The sequence below is a fragment of the Hyperoodon ampullatus genome, assembly GCF_949752795.1.
Source record: "Hyperoodon ampullatus genome assembly, chromosome: 2".
NCBI classification, from domain to species: Eukaryota; Metazoa; Chordata; class Mammalia; order Artiodactyla; family Ziphiidae; genus Hyperoodon; species Hyperoodon ampullatus.
This window is the reverse complement of record NC_136915.1, coordinates 160,517,382-160,540,093: the sequence shown is the minus strand read 5'-3', so window position 1 is coordinate 160,540,093 and position 22,712 is coordinate 160,517,382. Positions and strand designations below refer to the sequence as shown.

The 22,712-nt window shown below is 35.6% G+C and overlaps 1 protein-coding gene across 2 annotated transcripts in view; it reads left to right on the top strand.

The window, feature by feature from the left end:
* The window catches only part of XPR1 (xenotropic and polytropic retrovirus receptor 1), a gene marked incomplete at both ends in the record, with an annotated part of 205,106 nt that overhangs the window by 136,038 nt on the left and 46,356 nt on the right, over positions 1-22,712 (top strand). For both annotated transcript variants that reach the window (XM_079697077.1, XM_079697076.1), the window contains 6 exons: positions 1,958-2,181; positions 5,163-5,312; positions 5,580-5,663; positions 10,154-10,235; positions 19,739-19,929; positions 20,138-20,317. In XM_079697077.1, coding sequence (XP_079553203.1) covers positions 1,958-2,181; positions 5,163-5,312; positions 5,580-5,663; positions 10,154-10,235; positions 19,739-19,929; positions 20,138-20,317 — 911 coding nt within the window. The remainder of the gene's footprint in view (positions 1-1,957; positions 2,182-5,162; positions 5,313-5,579; positions 5,664-10,153; positions 10,236-19,738; positions 19,930-20,137; positions 20,318-22,712) is intronic.

The window sequence follows — 22,712 nt, the reverse complement described above, 5'->3', positions numbered from 1 at the left end:
CTTTGAGAGTTTTGTCTCCCAACTCATTTCAGTAAGCCTTTATGTTAGGCCAGCTATTTCTGGGTATGTGATAAAACCATTTTATTCCATAGATATTCTCATTGCTTTACCACCATGAAAATGGATAAGGCATTCCAGTTGATAGTGATGCTAGCAGAAGCATTATAAGCAGGGAAGGCACATCCATATAAAGAAAGCACTTGTTCCAAAGAAGACAAATCTCTGCCCCCTGCATCCAGTGCATGCAACCTGCCGCTAGGTGGTTGGTCAGTTCCAATGAGGAATGGTATCATTTCTGGGGCTCATTGCTAGCCTCTGCTGCCAGGTAAATAGCTGCATTATTCGATGCATAGTTTCGTACCGGGTGCTAGAGGCTGTGTTGATTTGCACCAGTGATAATACCACATCTAGAATAGCAGCTGCCTTCAGGGTGACCATTATTGATTAAGTTTAGCAATAATCCACACTCATTCTTCAAGATTCGTCCAACTTCTGCACAGACTAACCAGATGAATTAAATGGAGATGTGATAGATAACATCATCCCTGGTGGTGGCACTAACCTCTGAAGTTCCCCTAGGGATATGTTTGTGCTTTTGGCTTACTATCTTGATAGGGAGAAATTCCAGAACTTCCATTAGCCCTTCCTCTCCTGGGTCAGAGTCGATGTGGAGATTCCACCAGTAGCCCAGTATTTCTATTCCAGTTACACATTCCAGAACTGGAAATATAATCATAGTGTGAGCCTGTGAACCAACTGGGTCCACTGAGTTAAACCTGGGGTAATATTCCATCTATCACTTGAACAACTGTAAATCTCCATTTTGACTGCTGGACCAAATGGCATTTGGAGTCTTCAGAAATTTGCATCAGTTCAAAGTATGTGGTAGGCATAATTCTAAGGTGCCCTCCAAAATCCCTTCCCCCTGATATACACATACTTTCTCTCAGTTATTCAATCAAACACTAACCTAGGTGCTGCTATAAAGGATTTTGCAGGTATAATTAAGGTCTCAAATCAGTTGACTTTAAGAAAATGAGATTATTCCAGGTAAGCCTGACTTAACTCATGTGAGCCCTTAAAAGAGAATGAGCTATTCCTGAGGAGAGAGATTCAAAGCATAAATACTCACAAGGTTGTACAACCATCACCACTATCTAATTCCAGAACATTCATCACCCCCAAAGACCCTATACCCATTAGCAGTCACTCCCCATTCTTCCCTTCCCCCAGGCCCTGCCAACCACTCATCTGCTTTCTGTCTCAGTGGACTTGTCTGTTCTAGACATTTCATATAAATGGAATCACACAATTTTGTGGCATTTTATGTCTTTAGCCTTTCACTTAGAGCATTATATCTTCAATATTTATCCATGTTTTAGCATGTGTCAATACTTCATTCTTTTTTTATGGCTGAACAATATTCCATTGTACATATATACCATATTTTGCTTATCCATTCATCAGTTAATGGACATTGGGTTTGTTTCCACTTTTTTGACTGTTGTGAGTCCCAGTTTGTATATGTATACAAGTTTTTGTGTGCATGTATATTTTCAGTTTTCTTGGTTATATACCTAGGAGTGGAATTGCTGGATCTTAAGGTAACTCTATGTTTAACTTTTTGAGAACTGCCAGACTGTTTTCCAAATTACAGTGCGGCTGTACCATTTTGTATTCTCACTCTTCACGGCTTCTAAATTCTGTGTCTTCAATCTTCATCTATAAAAAGAAAGGGTACACTTGAGGTTTTGCTGGGGGGAGTGTGGGGTAGAATGAAAGGAGGGTATGACACTGAAACGTGTTTTTCCTATCTAGTTCTAAATATTAAATGTAGCATTATTTTCCCGAGAAATTTTAGGGAAACAGACTAATCAGTAAAAATTCAGACGTCAGTGAGAACTTTTACCGGCTTTTTTATCTTGATGATCTGACAGTTCTGTTTTACTTCTTATAGAAAAGCTCGCAGAGGCTCAGCGCAGGTTTGCTACACTTCAGAATGAACTTCAGTCATCACTGGATGCACAGAAAGAAAGCACTGGTGTTACTACACTGCGACAACGCAGAAAGCCAGTCTTCCACCTGTCCCATGAGGAACGTGTCCAGCATAGGAATCTTAAAGACCTTAAACTGGCCTTCAGCGAGTTCTACCTCAGTCTTATCCTGCTGCAGAACTATCAGGTACTTCAGTTCTTACCGTGGAGGATAGAACTTTAAATGATGGAGAAATTAAAATAAATGGAATTTCCTTGAGCTATACTAATGGGTCAATCCAAAAAGGGAAATTTTTAGCATGTCATTATTCTTTCTGTTCTTATTGGGATTTCAAATGTTCTTAATTGGCTAAAAACCAGGTTATCAGAGATGGTAAAATAATGTTAACAAGACTTCTGTTTTTGAAGATCAGTTTTCCAAAACCTTTTTGTACAGTATTCAGGAGTAGCCCTTGACTCAAAGAGTAATAGTTTGCTTCCTATTTTTAGAGGCATCTCTAAGTAATGAGTAGAAATAAGAAATAATATATGTCTACCCAACCACTGCTGGCTATGTAAGAACTTTTATATTCCACCACAGCAAAATTTCCATGAAAGCAGCTGTATAGTTAACTTTCCTGCAACTAACACTAACAGTGTAAAAGATACTGACTTTTCAACTTTCCACTGAGAACCCTTTCAGTTTTATTATCCACAGGCTGCAGTACGACTGTATTTAAAACAAAAACTAAAACAAAAACAAAACATGGGAAAGAAAAGAAGTTTTAAAACCCAACCTAGGGCTTCCCTGGTGGCGCAGTGGTTGAGAGTCCGCCTGCCGATGCAGGGGACGTGGGTTCGTGCCCCGGTCTGGGAAGATCCCACATGCTGCGGAGCGGCTGGGCCCGTGAGCCATGGCCACTGAGCCTGCGCGTCCAGAGCCTGTGCTCTGCAACGGGAGAGTCCACAACAGTGAGAGGCCCGCGTACCGCAAAAAAAAAAAAAAACCCAACCTAAAAAGTTGAATTACCATGTATGCTAAATTATGGAAATGCTTGGCATTTATTCATTTGTAATTCTTTATAGATTTGTTCACATAGTTAAATCTATAAAGAATATATTGAAAAACAGATTATTTGTTAAATAATAAACACTTAAATAGGCAAAAGCATCTCCCTAATCTTTAAAGAGACCTTATGTGCTATTATTTTTCCATTTTATTATTTTGATTATTACTTCTAATCTGGTTAAGATCATCACAGGCTCATACACTATATAAAAACTAGAGGTTATATAATACAAGTATTACCATGGGTAAATATTGGAATTTTAAAATAAAAAGTAATTATAGGGCATCCCTGGTGGTGCAGTGGTTGAGAGTCTGCCTGCCGATGCAGGGGACACGGGTTCGTGCCCCAGTCCAGGAAGATCCCACATGCCGCAGAGCGGCTGGGCCCATGAGCCATGGCCACTGAGCCTGCGCATCTGGAGCCTATGCTCCGCAACAGGAGAGGCCACAGCAGTGAGAGGCCCGTGTACCACACACACACACACAAAAAAAGTAATTATAGTGTCATGTCTGTAGTAATCTAAGTTTAATGCATGTACTTATTTCCATCTTTCATAATTCTGCTTTCTTTTTTGGTGATTTAATATTTTAACATTCAAAGAAGAACTCAGAAAATAACTTTAGAAGAATAGGAAAGTAATTATATAAGATATATACGATGGGAAATTCCTTTCCTTTGAAATTTACCCATAGCTTTATAATTTATCTTTAAAAAGAAACAAAAATGTGTTTCTTATTGCCTATAGTGATATAAAATATTAACATTTCATATTTTATTAATTATGCTTATGCATTACAGGGAAATACCCTTGTTAAATTTTACTTTATTAACTTTGCCAGAAGTTTTTGTTTTGGGTCATTATAAAGAGCCTCTTGGGCTTCCCTGGTGGCGCAGTGGTTGAGAGTCCGCCTGCTGATGCAGGGGACAGGGGTTCGTGCCCCAGTCTGGGAAGATCCCACATGCTGCAGAGCGGCTAGGCCCGTGAGCCATAGCTGCCTTGCCTGTGCATCCGGAGCCTGTGCTCTGCAACGGGAGAGGCCACAGCAGTGACAGGCCCGCGTACCGCAAAAAAAAAAAAAAAAAAAAAAGCTTCTTGAAAATAATTGTTAATTATAAAAGTTCTGATCTGTCCTTTATCCTTTGAGACTGTCTATCCTGTAAGAATACATTTATTTTGAAAATGATGAGAAAGGAAAATGAATTGAAAGCAGTCTCCAAATCATGGTGTATACACCCAAGGAGAGTTTAAGATGATCCATTAAAGTATGAAAAAAAATATTAACAAACAGGCAAGCAAGCTAAACCTAATTTGGAGTGACTGCTCAATTTTTTTTTTTTACTGATGGCGATATATGATCAGCAAATTTGGGAGTCCTCTGATTTAAAGAACCTTGCAAATACACAATTTCGTGCTTTTTTGTCTGTTGATTAAAGAACAACAGGATTTGAGAATATAGAAAAGTATAGTATTTTGATATTGTAGAAATGGAGGAAAAGTGCAAGCTCCTACCTGTTATCAGCAAAACCCTGTAAGTATGATCACTTCTTCTTTTCCACTGACTCTTTGCACACCCATCCCCAAACAGAATGGATGGAAGCAAAATAAAAGTTAAGAAAAATAGATGATTATCCATTTTCTGTGCTTGTTCATACTTGCTTGCATAGCACGGGGAAATACATAACTATACCAGGCCTGCAAAAAGCAAAGAACTAATAAATGTATTCAGTTCATGATAAATCCAGAGGATTTTCTGAATATATGCTTTTGATCAAAGAAGCAAAATGACATAAATTAACTATTTTGAAAACAGTTGTACCTAGGAAAATGGAAATAAAAATGTTTTGAGTTTAGGACTTCCATTAATTTACATGAAATAGAAATAATAGGGTTCATAATCCAGAGTTTCTTTGTATTACTGATAGCATACTACCTTGAAATGAATAAATAAAATAAGAAAGAAGAGTCTTATCTTTTTATAGTATATGATCTTATGAAAGTATTGCCATTTCCCTCAGTACTCAATCTTCAGTCAACTCAGTCAACACAAAGTGCTTATTATTTTTCATCTTCTCTCATGGTGGTGGAAATTATAGTAGTGTTTCTCATGTCTTTCTGTAGAATCTGAATTTTACAGGGTTCCGAAAAATCCTTAAAAAGCATGACAAGATCCTGGAAACATCTCGTGGAGCAGATTGGCGAGTGGCTCATGTAGAAGTAGCCCCGTTTTATACATGCAAGAAAATCAACCAGCTCATCTCTGAAACTGAGGTACAGGAATCTCACTTATATACCACATTTTCAATAACATTAATGTCTTATTTTTAATGAAATAACTCCTCATTTTTATTCTCCTTTTGTTATTAGTTGCTTGCTTTAAATACATATATTCTTACTCATGATTTTTTCTTTTGCTTTATTCAGTATATATTCACCAGGGAGTTATCAGAATACCATATGTATAAATGGTTCAGAATTATTTATGCAATACTCAAGTTCAGTATAACCTGTGTCAAAAGTTAACAATGTGTCTTTTAGGCTGTAGTGACCAATGAACTTGAAGATGGTGACAGACAAAAAGCTATGAAGCGTTTACGTGTTCCCCCTTTGGGAGCTGCTCAGGTTCGTATTTGTTTCCAGTTGTTTGGTTGGTTTGTTTTACCTATTTAATAATCAACATGATCTGTTAGCTGATAAAATATACTAGTTTCATTACTTTAAAAAAGGTTTCAGCCAAAGTTTATAAGTGTTTATTACTATTGCTATTTTCACTTTAAAAATTAGTTGCCAGATCTCACTTCATAATAAATTGTAATGTCTTCCCACCTTTCTCTTCTTATCCTGTACTACTTCTCTTGTTTATTCTTACTGACATGCTAACTTCGTCAGACCAAATGATTAAGATGAGATATTTATCTGATGATATGGGAGTGGGAGGGCTTCAGATAGTCTGGGCTACTACATACTTTCCTCTAAAATGCAATAGTTGTGCCTAAAAAAGCATTTATTAAATGATATCTACATAGTAGTTATACCAAAAGACATTTAAGTGGTATCTTCCTTGTCATAAACTAAATCTCAGTAAATTTAAAAGGATTTAAATCATAGAAAATATGTTCTGTGACCAGAATGGAATGGAAATGAATAACAGAAAGATCTTCCTCATCCCAATAAAAGGTATTTATGAAAAACCTAAAACTAATATCATACTTAATGATGAAACACTGAATGCTTTCTCCCTAACTAGGGACAAAAAAGTGTATTCACTCTTACCACTTCTATTCAACATTGTACTAGAGATTATGGCCAGTGTAGTAAGGTAAGAAAAAGAAATAAGAGGCATTTAGATTAGAAAGAAAGAAGTAAAACTGGTGGGGTTTGTTTCATTTGTTTTTGTTTTTTTTTTGCCGATGACATGATGACCTATTTAGAAAATCCAGTGACTCTATAGAATAGCTACTAGAGCTAATTAGTGAGTTTATTAGCAAGGTTGCAGAATACAAGATCAATACATAGATATTTAGGGTTAAACCTGACAAAAGATGTGCAATACTTTTACATTGAAAACTATAAAACATTATTGAGAGAAATTAAAGAAGACAGATACATGAGAGAAGTTAGAAAACCCAGTATTTTAAAAATATCATTTCTTCCTAAATGGATTCATAGATACAACACAAACTAACTCAAAATCTCAACAGGGCTTTTAAAAAATAATTATTAAGCAAATTTTTAAATTTATATGAAAGTACAAAGGACCAAGAATAGCCAGAACAACTTTGGAACAACTAAGTTAAAGGATTAACACTATGTGGTATCAATCTTATTAAAGCTACAGTAATCAAGACAGTGTGTTATTAGTGTCAGGATAGGCAGATAGATTAATGGAACAGAATAGAGAATCCAAAAATAGACCAATAAATATATGAACAATTAATTTTCAATAAATATGCAAAGGCAGTTCACTGGAGAAAGGATAGTCTTTTCAACAAATGGGGCTGGAGCAACTGGCTTTCATATGCCAAAAAAAAAAAAACCCACAACTTCCATACATTCTTCATACCATGTATAGAAATTAATTTTACGTGTACCATTGACCTAAATGAAAACCTAACACTGCAAATTTTTGAAGAAAATTTAGGAGAAAGTCCTGGTGACTTTGGGTTATGCAAAGATTTTTTAGAAATGACACCAAAAGCACTTCACCAAGATTAAAAACTCCTGCTCTTCAAAAGACAACGTTAAGAGAATGAAAAGCAACAGACTAGGAGAAAATACTTTAAAAATATATCTGATAAAAAGACTTGTGCCCAGAACATATAAAGAACTCTAGTACTCAATAATAAGAAAACAAACAACCCAACTTAAAAATGGGCAAAAGATCTTAATCAAAGATGTCTGGGGGCTTCCCTGGTGGCGCAGTGGTTGAGAGTCCACCTGCAGATGCAAGGGACATGGGTTCGTGCCCCAGTCCGGGAAGATCCTACATGCTGCGGAGCGGCTGGGCCCATGAGCCATGGCCGCTGAGCCTGTGCGTCCGGAGTCTGTGCTCCGCAATGGGAGAGGCCACAACAGTGAGAGGCCCGCGTATGGCAAAAAATAAATAAATAAATAAAAGATGTCTGGGTGGCAAATAAGCATGTGAATAGATGCTTACTATCATTAGTAGGGAAATGCAAATTAAAACCACAATGGGATAATACACACCTGTTAGGATGACTGAAATTAAAAAGATTGACATACTAAATCTTGGAGGACCAAGAACTCTGATATCGCATATGCTGCTGGTGGAGTATGAAATGATGTAACCACATTGGAAAATAATTTGGCAGTTTCTTAAGAAGTTAAACCTTCACCTGCAGTAAGATCTAGCCATTACACTCCTTGGTATTTACCCAAGACAAATGAAGCATATGTTCATATTAAAACAAACGTTCATAGCAGCTTTATTCATAATAGCCTAGAACTGGTAACAACCCAAATGTCTATCAGTAGGTGAATAGGTAAACAATGTGGTATATCCATACAATGGAATACTACTCAGCAATAAAAAGAATAAACCTTGATATATGGAACAACATGATGCATCTCAAAATAATTATTCTGAAAAAATAAGCCAGACCAAAAAAGAATATATACATTATGGTTTTCTTTACCTAAGACTCTGGAAAATGCCAACTAACATATAGCAGCAGAAAGCAGGTTTGCAGTTGCCTGGAGGTGGGATGGGATGTGGTAAGAGGAAAAGAATTACAGAAGGGCAAAAGGAAACTCTTGGGGTTGATAGACAATGTTCATTGCCTTGGTTATGGTGATAGTTTCATAGGCGTTTACATATGTCAAAATATCAGATTTTGTACACCTTAAATATGTACAGTTTATTGTATGTCAATTTAGTCAAAAAAACAGTTAAAAAAAAACACACAAGCATATTATAGTCACACTGCTTGAAAATTCAAGAAAAATCTTAAAAGCATCCAGAGAGGAAAGACACAAATTTTATACTTTAAATATGTGCAGTTCATTGTATGTCAATTATATTTCAATAAAGCTGTTAAAAATAAGGAAAGTAATTTTGAAAAATTAAGTCTTTAGGACTGCATGTAGAAGGGATAGAGCTAAAGAAAACATGGAAATGGTTATCTCTGGTGAGGAGGGAAGGATTTTGGATCTGGAAGGGATAAGGATTTCAAAGTAATGGAAATGTGCTCTTCTAAAGATGGGTGATAGGTTTAGGTACCTTTTATTATTATCTCTAATAGTCCAAATACATTATTTATATGTATATGTGTGTGTATACAGACACACACACACACCTCCTTTTGTAAATATGATAAATTACACAATTTAAAATTTTTTTTTGAAAAATCCAAATGACCATCTTCCTTCTGAATGCTTTCAGTCCTAAACTAACATACAGTTATCTATTACTGATGAATAATAAGTAAGTCAGAGGAAGTCTCAGTGTTTTTTTTCATTTAAAGGTTTTTAGAAAACATTTTGAAGAATCTTAAATGTAATATCACCTCTAACAATTTCTTTTATAACATTCATAACAAATATTTAAATCGATAAGATCATCTCTCCATATTTCTCATCTATTTATGTTTAAAGTATCAGGCACTTTCTTTTATTTATTTTAGAAAGCAGTAGATTTCTTTTTATTTTTTTCTAAATTTAAAATTACATTTATAATAGAGAAAAATAATTTTTGCATGTACACATCCTGGAGATTCTTTTTTTTTTTTTTTTTTCTTGGCTGCGCTGGGTCTTTGTTGCTGCGCGTGGGCTTTCTCCAGTTGGGGCAGTCAGGGGCTACTCTTCATTGTGGTGTGTGGGCTTCTTATTGCGATGGCTTCTCTTGTTGCGGAGCATGGGCTCTAGGCGTGCGGGCTTCAGTAGTTGCAGCACGTGGGCTCAGTAGTTGAGGCATGAAGGCCCTAGGGGGTGTGGGCTTCAATAGTTGTGGTGTGAGGGCTCTAGAGCACAGGCTCAGTAGTTGGGGCGCACAGGCTTAGTTGCTCCATGGCATGTGGATTCTTCCCAGACCAGGGCTCAAACCCGTGTACCCTGCATTGGCAGGCGGATTCTTAACACTGTGCCACCAGGAAAGCCCCCATCCTGGAGATTCTGACATGAGTGTATGTTTAAAAATTCACTTTAAGGTACTCCAATATAATACTGTAAGTACTCAGAAATGAGTATTCTTATTTTTATCGTTGCCTCTAATTATATAGTACCAAATATGTGAACTCTAATTGAGTAATACTGACTTACAAAATTTAAATATGTACACACTGTAAAAGTGAAATTGCACTTAAATCTCTCCTATAAGAAAACTCAGTATATATATAATTTGATGCCTGAGATTCTAATTCTCTTTATTTAGTGACACAGATTTTTATAAAATAATTAGAATAAACTGGCAACTCAATTCTAGTATTATTGGATAATGGATGATTCCCTGGTCCAGATTTATAAAAATTCAGATCATAAAATATGTTTGTTTTCATGGTAGAACTTTGAGGCTTATAGTGCTAATTTATTACACTGTATACTAAATGTATTCAATATTTTGCCCTTTACTCAAAATGCTGTTTTTCTGTCCACAGCCTGCACCAGCATGGACTACTTTTAGAGTTGGCCTATTTTGTGGAATATTCATTGTACTGAATATTACCCTTGTGCTTGCCGGTGAGTAGTTTAAATTTTGAATTAAATTATTACTAATCTGCTTATGTCATATTCTGTCCCTCTACCAAAGTTACTACCAAACTACCAAAGCTACTGAAAGAGAAATCTGTCAGGGCTAAGTTTTTTGTTTTTATAAATGATGGGAGGGTGGGTGTTGGTTATTTTGGTTTGTTTTCCCCTTTGAATATAATTATCCCTTTAAACATTGCTAGATTGTGACTCCATATTCTCCATCATTTTCAGCGTTTAGTTATCAATAACCTCAGCTCCCTTGATCACAGATGAGAGTAAATAAGATTTTACAAAATTTATGCACTAAGGTCATTTACTTTGCTTTTTGGAGACAAGATCTTACAAAATTTATGCACTAAGGTCATTTACTTTGCTTTTTGGAGACTCTCTCACATCCTTTCCAGAACCTATTTACAATTACTTTGCATATAATTTTAAGAAAATTAGTTATATAATATTCTATTCTATAGCAGTTAAAAATTATAAAGAGGTAGGAGGAATTGCTAGAAACAAGTGCATTCCCAACATCAAGAAATGATGTAACAAAAAGGGAGGCATAATCTTACTAAACCTCCCAACAGAATTTGACTTACCTCTCAGCAGCATTTTGACATTGTGGATCATTCCTTCTTGAAACTCTTCAGTTGATTTTGCTGGGAAACCACGCTCTGCTGGTTTTCTTATTAAACTTTGCTGGCAGTTTTTTCCCAGACTCCTACCTAGCTATTCTTTTCTTTTGGCATCTAAATGTTGGGAAGTACCACTGGGTTCAGTCCTCAGATCTTTCTCTGTCTACATTCATTTCCTAGCCAGGCAATCTTATTGAAGCCTGTGGCTATAAATATCATCTATATGCTAATAACTCCCAAATTATATACTGTTTCCTCTGAATGATATCTAATTGGATACTTAGATGTCTAATAGGCATCTTAAACTTACGTGGACAAATTTATTTTATCACTAAATATGCTTTCTCTTCCATATAGCATTACCTCTCATCAGTTTCTCAGGCCGGAAACCTTTAGCCTCTCTTTTCCCTCATACCTCATCTCCAGTCCATCAGCAAATCCTGTTGCTCTGTCTTCAAAGCATGCTCTGAATCTGACCACCTCCACCAGTGCCATCCTTGTCTAAGCAACCATTTCTTTCTTAGTACACTGCAGCAGCCTCCTGAATTTGTCTCCATACAGCCACTCTTGCCTCTCTATGGTCACCAGTGTCTTTTTGATGCAAGTTAGATCATGTAACTCTCCTCTTCAAAATCCATTAAATGGCTTCTCTTACAATAAAATTGAAAGTTCCTACTATGGTGTGCAAGATCTCGTCCCTTTGGGCCTTTCTAACTTCATATTCTGTCATCCTCCCCACACTCAGTTTCACTTGGTTTCACTGTTTCCAGCCACATTTATTTTGTTACTATTCCTTGAACACACCAAGCTCATTCCCATCTATGAGCCCTTTCAATTGCCTAAAAGGCCCTTCCCCAAGATGTCTACGTAGCTTACTCCCTCACTTCATGTAGTCTCTACTCAAATGCCACCTCCTTAGTAAGGCCTTCCCTGATCAGCCTACCCTAAAATAGCCTGTTCTATCCCTTTAGCCTACATTAGTTTTCTTTGGAGCACTTGTGACATATTTTGTTTCATATTATCTGCTTTCCCATTGGAATATAAATTCCTTAATGCCTTGGCTTTTGTCTCTCCTGTTCACCATTGTATCTCCAGCACCTAAAACATTGCCTGGGATATAGCAGGGTTCAAAAAATGTTGGTTGGGCTTCCCTGGTGGCGCAGTGGTTGGGAGTCCACCTGCCGATGCAGGGGACACAGGTTCGTGCCCCTGTCTGGGAAGATCCCACATGCCGCAGAGCGGCTGGGCCCGTGAGCCATGGCCGCTGGGCCTGCGTGTCCAGAGCCTGTGCTCCGCAACAGGAGGGGCCACAACAGTGAGAGGCCCGCGTACAGCAAAAAAAAAAAAATAAAAAAATAAAAAAATAAATGTTGGTTGAAGTTTGAATGGATGGAAGAGAAGGACAGAGATGAAATTAAATGATATACAGAAAACACACAAACAGCAAAAAAACACAAATCTCAAAGATTCTTAAATTTGAGGACTTTTACTTTAAGAGCAGATAATCCTGGTGTACCTCAAGAGTCTGTGTACTTGGGGCTTCTCTGGTGGTGCAGTGGTTAAGAATCCACCTGCCAATGCAGGAGGACACGGGTTCGAGCCCTGGTCCGGGAGGATCCCACATGCCGCGGAGCAGCTAAGCCCGTGCGCCATAACTACTGAGCCTGCGCTCTGGAGCCCGCAAGCCACAACTACTGAGCCCGCGTGCCACAACTACTGAAGCCTGCATGCCTAGAGCCCGTGCTCCGCAACAAGAGAAGCCACCGCAATGGGAAGCCCTTGCACCTCAACAAAGAGTAGACCCCGCTCGCCGCAACTAGAGAAAGCCTGCATGCAGCAGTGAAGACCCAATGCAGCCAAAAATAAATAAAAATAAAAATAAATAAACTTATTTTTAAAAAAAGTCTGTGTACTTGTGCTTATAATAACTGTGAGTCATTAATAAAGTATTAAATTCTGTTCAGTGAAGTCTGCACAGAAAATGACTTAGAAATAGATGTTATTGTATAAATATCCATTATAATCTGTTTTGGATTTTTAGTAATTATAATGCTGCCTGAACAAGGAAGGTTTATATCACTGTCACACTTAAACTATTCTCGATTCCAGGGTCTATGTATTTTTCATTTTTGTGTTTCAAGTTCCTAACGCAGTGCCAGACATATAGATGTTCAAGAAATAATTTACTGAATTCATTATTCCTCATAAACATTCTTCTTAATTAAGATTGTCAAATTGCATATTACAAAATTATAGCCCAGGTTGTAATGGCTTTTAGATAGTGTGTGAACTTTACCTATTAACAGTATATTTTCATTTGTATGTTTAGAGTTCTCCTTCCCACCAATTTTACTAAAAATTAACTCTATTATTGTCTACTGTAAACTCATGTTTTAATATTGGTATACTTTATGTTCATATTTAAATGTAGCTCTGTGTCTTCAGGGATGAATGCAGTTTACTTATATAGAATGCATGGAAATACTACAATAAAAAGCCTAGCCCTAGATTATCAAGCTGTTATGGAAAGAACACTGACTTATCTACAAAAGGCCTTGCCTGGTTGCAGTCCCAGCTCAACTGTTTCTTAATTGTTTGGGTTTTAAAGACATGACTTAACTTCTCTGAAACAATTTCCTCATTTGTTAAATGAGCTTAATACCTTACAAGAACAGGGTTGTATTAGAATTCATTCAACAAGTAAATTTTATGTATCTATGATTATGCTTGATAATCTTGAATCTTAAGATAGATAAGAGAATTCCTTTCCTTATGAAGCTTATTACACTAGGGAGATTAAGACATATTAAAACAATAATAATACACTACAAAATAGAAGTGTTTTCTAAGCAGGTCAAGAGAACAAGTGATTACTTTCAAATGAGAGCATCAGGGAAGACTTTACTCATCTGTGTGTGAAATTTTTTCTTTCCAAGATGAGCATGGTGTTATCATCATCACCATCATTAAATAAGACATAAGAATAGATAAATAAACTTCATTATTTTTATGTAAATGAATTGAAATGAAGTTTTCTTAAATTCAGGGGCAAGTTGGGGTTTTGTTTTCTTTCGTATGTATAGCCTACATTTTTGTGAGACGGTCTGATTTATTTTCTAATGTGTGTGCTTTATGCATTTAGTGTTGCGCATTTATGTTCTCTCACCTCAGAACCCACCTTTGTTTAATCTTTGTGTGTCTACGGGGGGAGGCAGGGTAAATACAGTTAAAGCCAGCTGTCTATCCTTATTTATCTCCCAGTGGTTGCGTAAACGATAACAGAGTTGAAAATTGAGAGAGAAACACAGCAGTAGTAATGCATGTACAAGTATGATTCTTTTTTTTTCAAACATTCACATTAAAAAAAATAATGTGCGGGCTTCCCTGGTGGCACAGTGGTTGAGAGTCTGCCTGCCGATGCAGGGGACGCGGGTTCGTGCCCCGGTCCACGAAGGTCCCACATGCCGCGGAGCGGCTGGGCCCATGAGCCACGGCCACTGAGCCTGCACGTCGGAGCCTGTGCTCTGCAACAGGAGAGGCCACAACAGCGAGAGGCCCGCGTACTGCAAAATAATAATAATAATAATAATAATAATAATAATGTGCATAATTGCTATGGTTTCTCAAGGGGACCTGATCTGATATTTAATAATTTGTCTGAAATTCATATATTCCAGATATTTAGTGTTATGAAGATGAAAAGTTACCTGTTCAGATTTTTTAAAACTTGTTCTAGTAACTTGTTCCTAGTAACCTGAACTTAACTGATATAATAATAATATATCATATTTCACTTTCTGGTTTGACAAAGACAAGAGTTTGACCATTTAAACTGCGTATAAGGGAACCCTTCTACATTGTTGGTGGGAATGTAAATTGGTACAGCCACTATGGAGAACAGTATGGAGGTTCCTTAAAAACTGAAAATAGAGCTACCATATGATTCAGCAATCCCACTCCTGGGCATATACACAGAGGAAACCATAATTAGAAAAGATACATGCACCCCAATGTTCATTGCGGCACTATTTACAATAGCCAGGACATGGAAGCAACCTAATGTCCATCAACAGAGGAATGGGTAAAGAAGATGTGGTACATATATATACAATGGAATATTACTCAGCCATAAAAAAGAATGAAATAATGCCATTTGAAATAACAGGGATGGACCTAAAGATTGTCATACTGAGTGAAGTAAGTCAGACAGAGAAGGACAAATATCATATGATATTGCTTGTATGTGAAATCTAAAAAATTGGTACAAATGAACTTATTTACAAAACAGAAATAGAGTTACAGATGTAGAAAACAATCTTATGATTACCGGGGGGATTAACATGTACACCCTACTATATATAAAATAGATAGCTAATAAGTACCTACTGTATAGAACAGGGAACTCTACTCAATACTCTGTAATGACCTATATGGGAAAAGAATCTAAAAAAAGAGTGGGTATGTGTATATATATAACTGATTCACTTTGCTGTACAGCAGAAAGTAACACAACATTGTAAATCAACTCTACTCCAATAAAGTTTTTAAAAGTGCGTATAAGAGTGTGAAATAGCAAGCACTCATACACTAGTGGTAAAGTATTAATTGTTGCAGTCTCTTTAGAGGATAATTTGGCAGCATATGTAAAAATTTTTTAATACAATCACTTTGATTAAGCAGTTTTATTTCTAGAAGTTTATCTTATACTTGTACATGGGTGCAAAGACATATATGAAAGGGGGGTATTACCACTTTTGTTTATAATAGCAAAATCCTAGGAACGGCTCAAATGTCTATCAGTTAGGAACGGTTTAAGAAAATAAATGACATTACCCCTATACAATGGAATACCATGAAGATATGAAAGTGGATGAGTGGAAATGGGTATAGTACTTTGGAGAACTGTTTGGTAGTATCACCAAAACTGAATATAACTGTGCTGTGTTGTTTCTGCCTTTTGGCTAATGTGAGTTTTGCTGCTGTGAACATGCATATACATGGATTTGTTTGGGTACCCGTTTTCAGTTTTTTCGGATATGTACCTAGGAGTGGAATTGCTTAATTATATTATAATGCTTTTTAACCTTCTGAGGTACCACCAAATTGTCTTCCACAGAGGCTCCACCATTTTCTGTTTCCACCAGCAATTTATGAGGGTTCCGTTTTCTCCACATTCCCATCAACACTTGTGATTTCCCTTTTTTTTTCTTAATTATAGCCATCCTAGTGGGTTTGAAGTAGTATCTTGTTATGGTTTTGATTTGCGTTCTCTAACGACACTGAGCATCTTTTCATGTGCTTATTGGCTATTCGTATATTTTCTTTGGAAAAATGTCTATCCAAGTCTTTGCCCATTTTAAAATTGAGTTGTCTTCTTACTGCTAAGTTACTAGAGTTCTTTATATATTCTGGATACTAGACCCTTATCAGATATATAATTTGCAAATATTCTCTCCCATTCTATAGATTGTCATTTTACTTTCTTGATAATGTCCTTTGATGCACAAAATTTTTTAACTTGGTGAAATCCAGTTTATCTCTTTTTGTTGTTGTGTTATTCATGCTTTTGGTGTCATATCTAAGACTTCCATTGCCAAATCCAAGGTCCTGAAGGTTTACCCTTATATTTTCTTCTAAGAGTCTTATGGTTTTAGCTCTTATATTTAGCTCATTGATCCATTTTGAACTAATTTTTGTACATGTTGTAAAGTATGGATTCAACTTCATTCTTTTGCATGTGAGTATCCAAATGTCTCAGCACCATTTGTTGAAGAGAATATTCTTTTTCATTGAATAGTCTTGGTTCTCTTATTGAAAATCAATCAGCCATAGATGTATAAATTTATTTCTGAGCTCTCAATCTATTCCATTTGTCTATATATCTTTTTTTATGCCAGTACCACACTATTTTGTAGTACAGTTTGAAATCATGAATTGTGAGTTCTCCAACTTTGTTCTTTTTTCAATATTGTTTTGGCTATCGAGAGCCTCTTACAATTCCATATGAATTTGAGTATCGATTTGACATTTCTGCAAAAAAAGGCCATTAGAATTTTTATATGGATTGTATTGAATCTGTAGAATACTTTGGGTAACATTGCCATTTGAACAAGTCTTCTAATCCATGAACATGGGATTTCTTTCAGCAGCGTTTTGTAGTTTTCAATGTACAAGTCTTTCACCTCCTTGGTTAGATTTATTCCTTGGTGTTCTATTCTTTTGTTTGCTATTGTAATTGGAATTGTTTTCTTAATTTCATTTCAGATTGTTCATTGGTGGTTTATATAAGGACAACTGAATTTTGTGTGTTGATCTTTTTTTTTTTTTGGCCGCGTTGGGTCTTCATTGCTACGTGCGGGCTTTCTCTAGTTGCGGCGAGTGGGGGCTACTCTTCGTTAGGGTGCTCAGGCTTCTCATTGTGGTGGCTTCTCTTATTGTGGGGCACAGGCTCTAGGCCTGTGGGCTTCAATAGTTGGGGCAGATGGGCTCAGTAGTTGTGGCTCACAGGCTCTAGAGCACAGGCTCAGTAGTTGTGGCACACAGGCTTAGTTGCTCCATGGCATGTGGGATCTTCCTGGACCAGGGCTCGAACGCATGTCCCCTGCATTGACAGGAGGATTCTTAACCACTGTGCCCCCAGGGAAGCCCCTTTGTGTTGATCTTGTACTCTGCAACTTTGTTGACTTTATTAGCTCTAGTAGTTTAATTGTGTATTCTTTGGGATTTATACTTATTTTTGTTTCCTGACTGTTGTAATATATATGTGGTCTTTGGTTGGGAATCAGGATGTAAAACCATATATATATATTTTTATTTTCAACCTCCTAACTAATCTTATTGCTACCGTGCTTGTTCCTTTGCAGTCTGTTCTTCACATGACAGCTAGAGTAGTCCTTTAAAATTATTAATCTGGTCATACCAATTATGTGAAAAACCTTTCATTGGCCTCATACATCTGAGTAAAAGCTTAAGTCTTGACAAAGTCCTACCTGATCTGCCTGTAGGTAACTTTTTGCCACTTTACCTCTTATTCATTCCAGTCATAGTGCCCTGGCCTTCTTCCTGTTCCTGGTCTACACAAGGCTTATACCTATCTTAAGGCCCTTTGTACTTTCCCTCTACTTGGAGCCCTGTTCCTCCAGATAGTCACATGATTAAGTCTCTATTTCCTTAAGGTTCCTGCAAATGTCATCTTCTGAGAGGTTTTCTTAACCACCCTACCTAGAATAGTACCTAACATTCTTTATCTCTTTACTTTTTTTCCTTCAAAATACTTATCTCACTATCTGACATTATACAGAATAGAAGTTGCCTGAAGACAGGTATTTTGTCTGTTGTTCATTACTGAATCTCCAGCTTTTAGAATGGTGTCACACATAATGGGCACCCAATAAATATTTGTCAAATTAATGAAAAAATGAATTTTCATCAAGTAAAAAGAAACTGATATATACTGAATATTCAAAAATGGGCCAAACATACTGTTTTAGGCATTTAGTATATATTGTTCAGATTTAATCTTCTTAACAAACTTATGAGAATAGATATTCTCCTCATTGACCAACAAAGAAACTGAGACTTAGAAAAATTTAATAATTTGCCCTGGTAAAGCTAAGATTTGAAATCTTGTCTGTAGTATTTGACTCCAAAGCAAAGGCTTTCTCTACCCTGTTATTTTTAAATTATTAAATGTGCTATGTGCTATAGCGAATACAAAGATAAATAATAAATGGTTATTTAAATATATAAGATGTATATAATTAAATTTCAAATGAGTAGTGCTAACAGTAAATTTTATAGTTATTTGGAAAATTGAGAAATTGGTAGCCAAATTGAAATGTTTGGCACAGAGTAGGCTCAAAATGAAACATCTTGATTCAGTAAATTTATGAACAGATGAGAATCTGGTTCTTAAGTAATAAGTAGAAATAGAATTGGTCGAAAGAAAGAGCAAGGCCATTTTAGGTACAGGGGACAACATAAGCAAAAAAGTGAATTTGTTAAAAGGATAATAAAATTTATCAGGAGATAAAAATTTAGGGGCACTATGAGATAAGTCTGGGAAACTTAATTGGAGATCAGATTGTGAAGAACTTGAATTGCAAGGCTGAAACGTTTGAATGTTATAATTATTGGAGATCTATAGAATAGTAGTGATACTGAACGTTTGTATGGGCATATGAGCAATTGAATGTAGTAATTAAGAGTATGGGCTTTGGAGCAAAACTGTCTGAGTTAAAATCCTGGCTCTGCTTTATCCTAGCTTGGTAAACCTGAGCAAATTACTTAACTTCTCTGCTGTAGTTTTCTCATCAATCAAATGGAGATAATAGTTTTTAACTCACAGAGCTATTGTGAAGATTAGATGAATTGTTATATGTAAAAATACAATCCTTAGCACATAGTAAGCATTCTATAAATACTAATTGTTGTCATTTATATGACATTTCAATTTTCACATTGCTTTCATATATACTCTTTCTTATAATTTTCATAGTAACACTGTGAGCTAGGCATTACTATATCCAGTTCAGTGATGGACAAAACAAAGCCAAAGAAGTTGTGTCATGCCAGAAATCCCCAGCTGACAGAACTGATCTGATGGTTCTAAATTATTTCACTGTGGACTAATATGCTGAAAGTCAAATTTTAGGAAAATTTTTCTGGTGGAATTTTGCAGAGTGAAATGAAGAAGAGAAAGAACCTTGAAGCAAGTTTATCAGGCTCTTGAGATAACCTAGGTTTACGTTTTATTTATTTAAAATTCTTATGCCAAGGTTATATCCTTGAGAATTAAAAGAAAGACAATTAATGGAGACATTATAACTTTTCTAACTAACCAATTAGTTGATATTCTTTCAGCTGTATTTAAACTTGAAACAGATAGAAGTATTTGGCCCTTGATAAGAATCTATCGCGGTGGCTTTCTTCTGATTGAATTCCTTTTTCTACTGGGCATCAACACGTATGGTTGGAGACAGGCTGGAGTAAATCATGTGCTCATCTTTGAACTTAATCCGAGAAGCAATTTGTCTCATCAGCATCTCTTTGAGGTAATCAAAGCAAGACATAAAATCCCATGAATATAGTTTACATTAGCTATATAGCTGGTTTAGTGGGTACTAAAATCTATTTTCTATTTGAAGAGGATTGTTGATGTAATAATTAAACATTTTTCTTACCTCTGTTTTATTAAAGATTTTTTAAGTAATGGTAGAAATAATAATTTTCTTTCTTTTTGTCTTTCCCATCCTTTATCAGATTGCTGGATTCCTCGGGATATTGTGGTGCCTGAGCCTTCTGGCATGCTTCTTTGCTCCAGTTAGTGTCATCCCCACATATGTGTACCCACTTGTCCTTTATGGGTTTATGGCTTTCTTTCTCATCAACCCCACCAAAACTTTCTATTATAAATCCCGATTTTGGCTGCTTAAACTGCTGGTAAGTCCAGAAATTTGTGTATCATTTTTAGAGTGGTATATTGGTCATTGGCTTCCTCCAGAATGAAAACAAAACTCCTGTATTGTACAACTTCAGAAGGCATGTTCACATTGTAGTCTAAATGAGTGGTACCCCAGCTCCAGGGGCAAAGAATACAGTATGGCTGGTACACCTGATGTTGTGCAGTAACAGTGGCCCTGGGAAAAGCAGTCATGCATTTTTTCCTCCAAAATGGAATATGAAGTGTCGAGATACTGAAATGACTTTGCAAATTAATAATTCATAATTAATTACTTTAAAGATTAATCAACTGTGATAGCATGTAGAATTTTCCTTTTTTTTAAGTGGTAAAACTATTACTTTCCTGTTAAATTACTATAAATAGTCAATCAAACATTTTTATTTTATGAAGTATTGTTTCTCTAAAAGCAGTAGGAATCTTGTCAGATCACCAAGTTTAATTTGAGAAATTGACTTTATAAATTCCATTTCTTCTTCTACTTTACCTATTTCTTAATGATCTCAAAATCAAGCAGTCTCAGCATTAAGATATAGAATTTCCTGCAAAAATGGTAGCTATATTTTTTGGGATATTGTAGATTGATCTGGAAAGGAACTTCTGCTTACTCCCAAATTTAACCAGCTCTATTTTGAAAATCAGTTGGGAATGCCTTCATATAATTATTTCTTAGATTACAAATTACAACTAACAGTAGAGTGAAGGTTAGTAATTAAATTGACCAATCTCCACAGACTTCCAAAATTCTCATAATTATTGTCTCACTTTTCTTTCACCTTATAAAGTATATTGCCTTGAAAACTATAGTTTTAATTTCTTTTTCCTTTTGTATGCCCTTTAGGTTTAGGAGAATTTTTGTTGTTGTTCTTAACAATGTGCTCTCTTTAGCATTAACTAAATTTTTAAAATCTTAAGAAATAAAATATGACCTTCCAATTAAAAAAACATAATAAGCAGTCAACAAATAAAAGCAGCCTATGTTCCAATATAGGCAGGTATTTATAGCAATCTGAAAAAGAAAATGGCCCAAATCTTGATTTTTCCCCCCAAAGTTAATTGTTCATTTATTTGTGTTTCTTCTTTCTTCCACTAGGATTTTTATCACAAACTGAGAATCTCCCTCTTTTCCACCAACGTCATTCAATATAAATATATAAATAAGCAAGCAAGCAAGGAAGCAAATCATTCCCTTAAAGTATAGCACCACTAGGCCTAATTTTGAGTTTGAATTTTGAGTGTGGAACTTAGATGTTCAAGCATATATTAATAAGTCATAAGTTATACCATCACCTTTAATGTGTTTTGTCATCATCTAGAAAACATGCTTTTTAGAAGATTTTTTTTTAAATTTAAGACAAAAGAAAAATTTGAGCCATTTTTTTCTCTTGAAATTTATACTAAAAATAAATCATTTCCAGTTAGTACAACAGTATTGGATTACCTTTCTTATTTTGAGATTGTCATTTTATTTCTAGATTTTGTGGAGTTTCTAAACTGTGTTATTTGCATAAAAAATGTAATATTCTTCTGGTTACAAGGAAATAACTACAAGATTACAAACACCTATTTTTCCTTCCTAAATTATTGTGAAATCTCTATAAAGTTATTTTCAAATGAGATTTGAAAGATTTAGAAAACTCAGGTGTTAATATGATTGCATCATTACAATAACAAAATAATACAGTTGTGTACATTATGTGCTAAGTGAACATTTCCCCAGTGCATCCTTCTTTGTTTAAATAGGAAGTGGGTATGATTCATGAATGACCAGTTATTCTTATTAGCAAAACGATTCCCCACTGAGTAGACATTTATCTGTGCCTCTGTTGTGTGTTAATAAATGAGGACTGTTGATGGAATGGGTTGGCAGGGGTGTAATAAGAAATAAGAGAATAGTAAAATATACTCTCAGAAGCAGTGAAATACTGAAGCAAGCATTGTGATTTGGTATATTTGTAATAATTGTACATAGTAAAAATGTTATTTATAGATTATTTTAATATTCATTGACCTATTGACTTATTTTAATTCGAATCTCACTGAGAAAATTTACCCTTAGAGTTATTTCTAGTGATTTAACAAGAACGTTTCTACCCTAGTTACGTTTTTCTGATATAGCTTTTTTTTAAAGCTTCATCCTAAAGTAAACTACATTTCCCTTTTTCTTTTTTTCTTTAATTTTTAGTGGAAAAAGAACGTATGTCACTTGGCCATAGTGGTAGGCACTGGGCACCACTTATATTCATATTTAAATTTGAATCTATGGAATTGATATGTTACTCCTCTCCCCAAAAGAAGCTAAAAAATTTTTTTAAGAAGTTGATTTGTTTTGATATTAGTATTATATGTCAGATGAATACAGTTTATTTACATTCA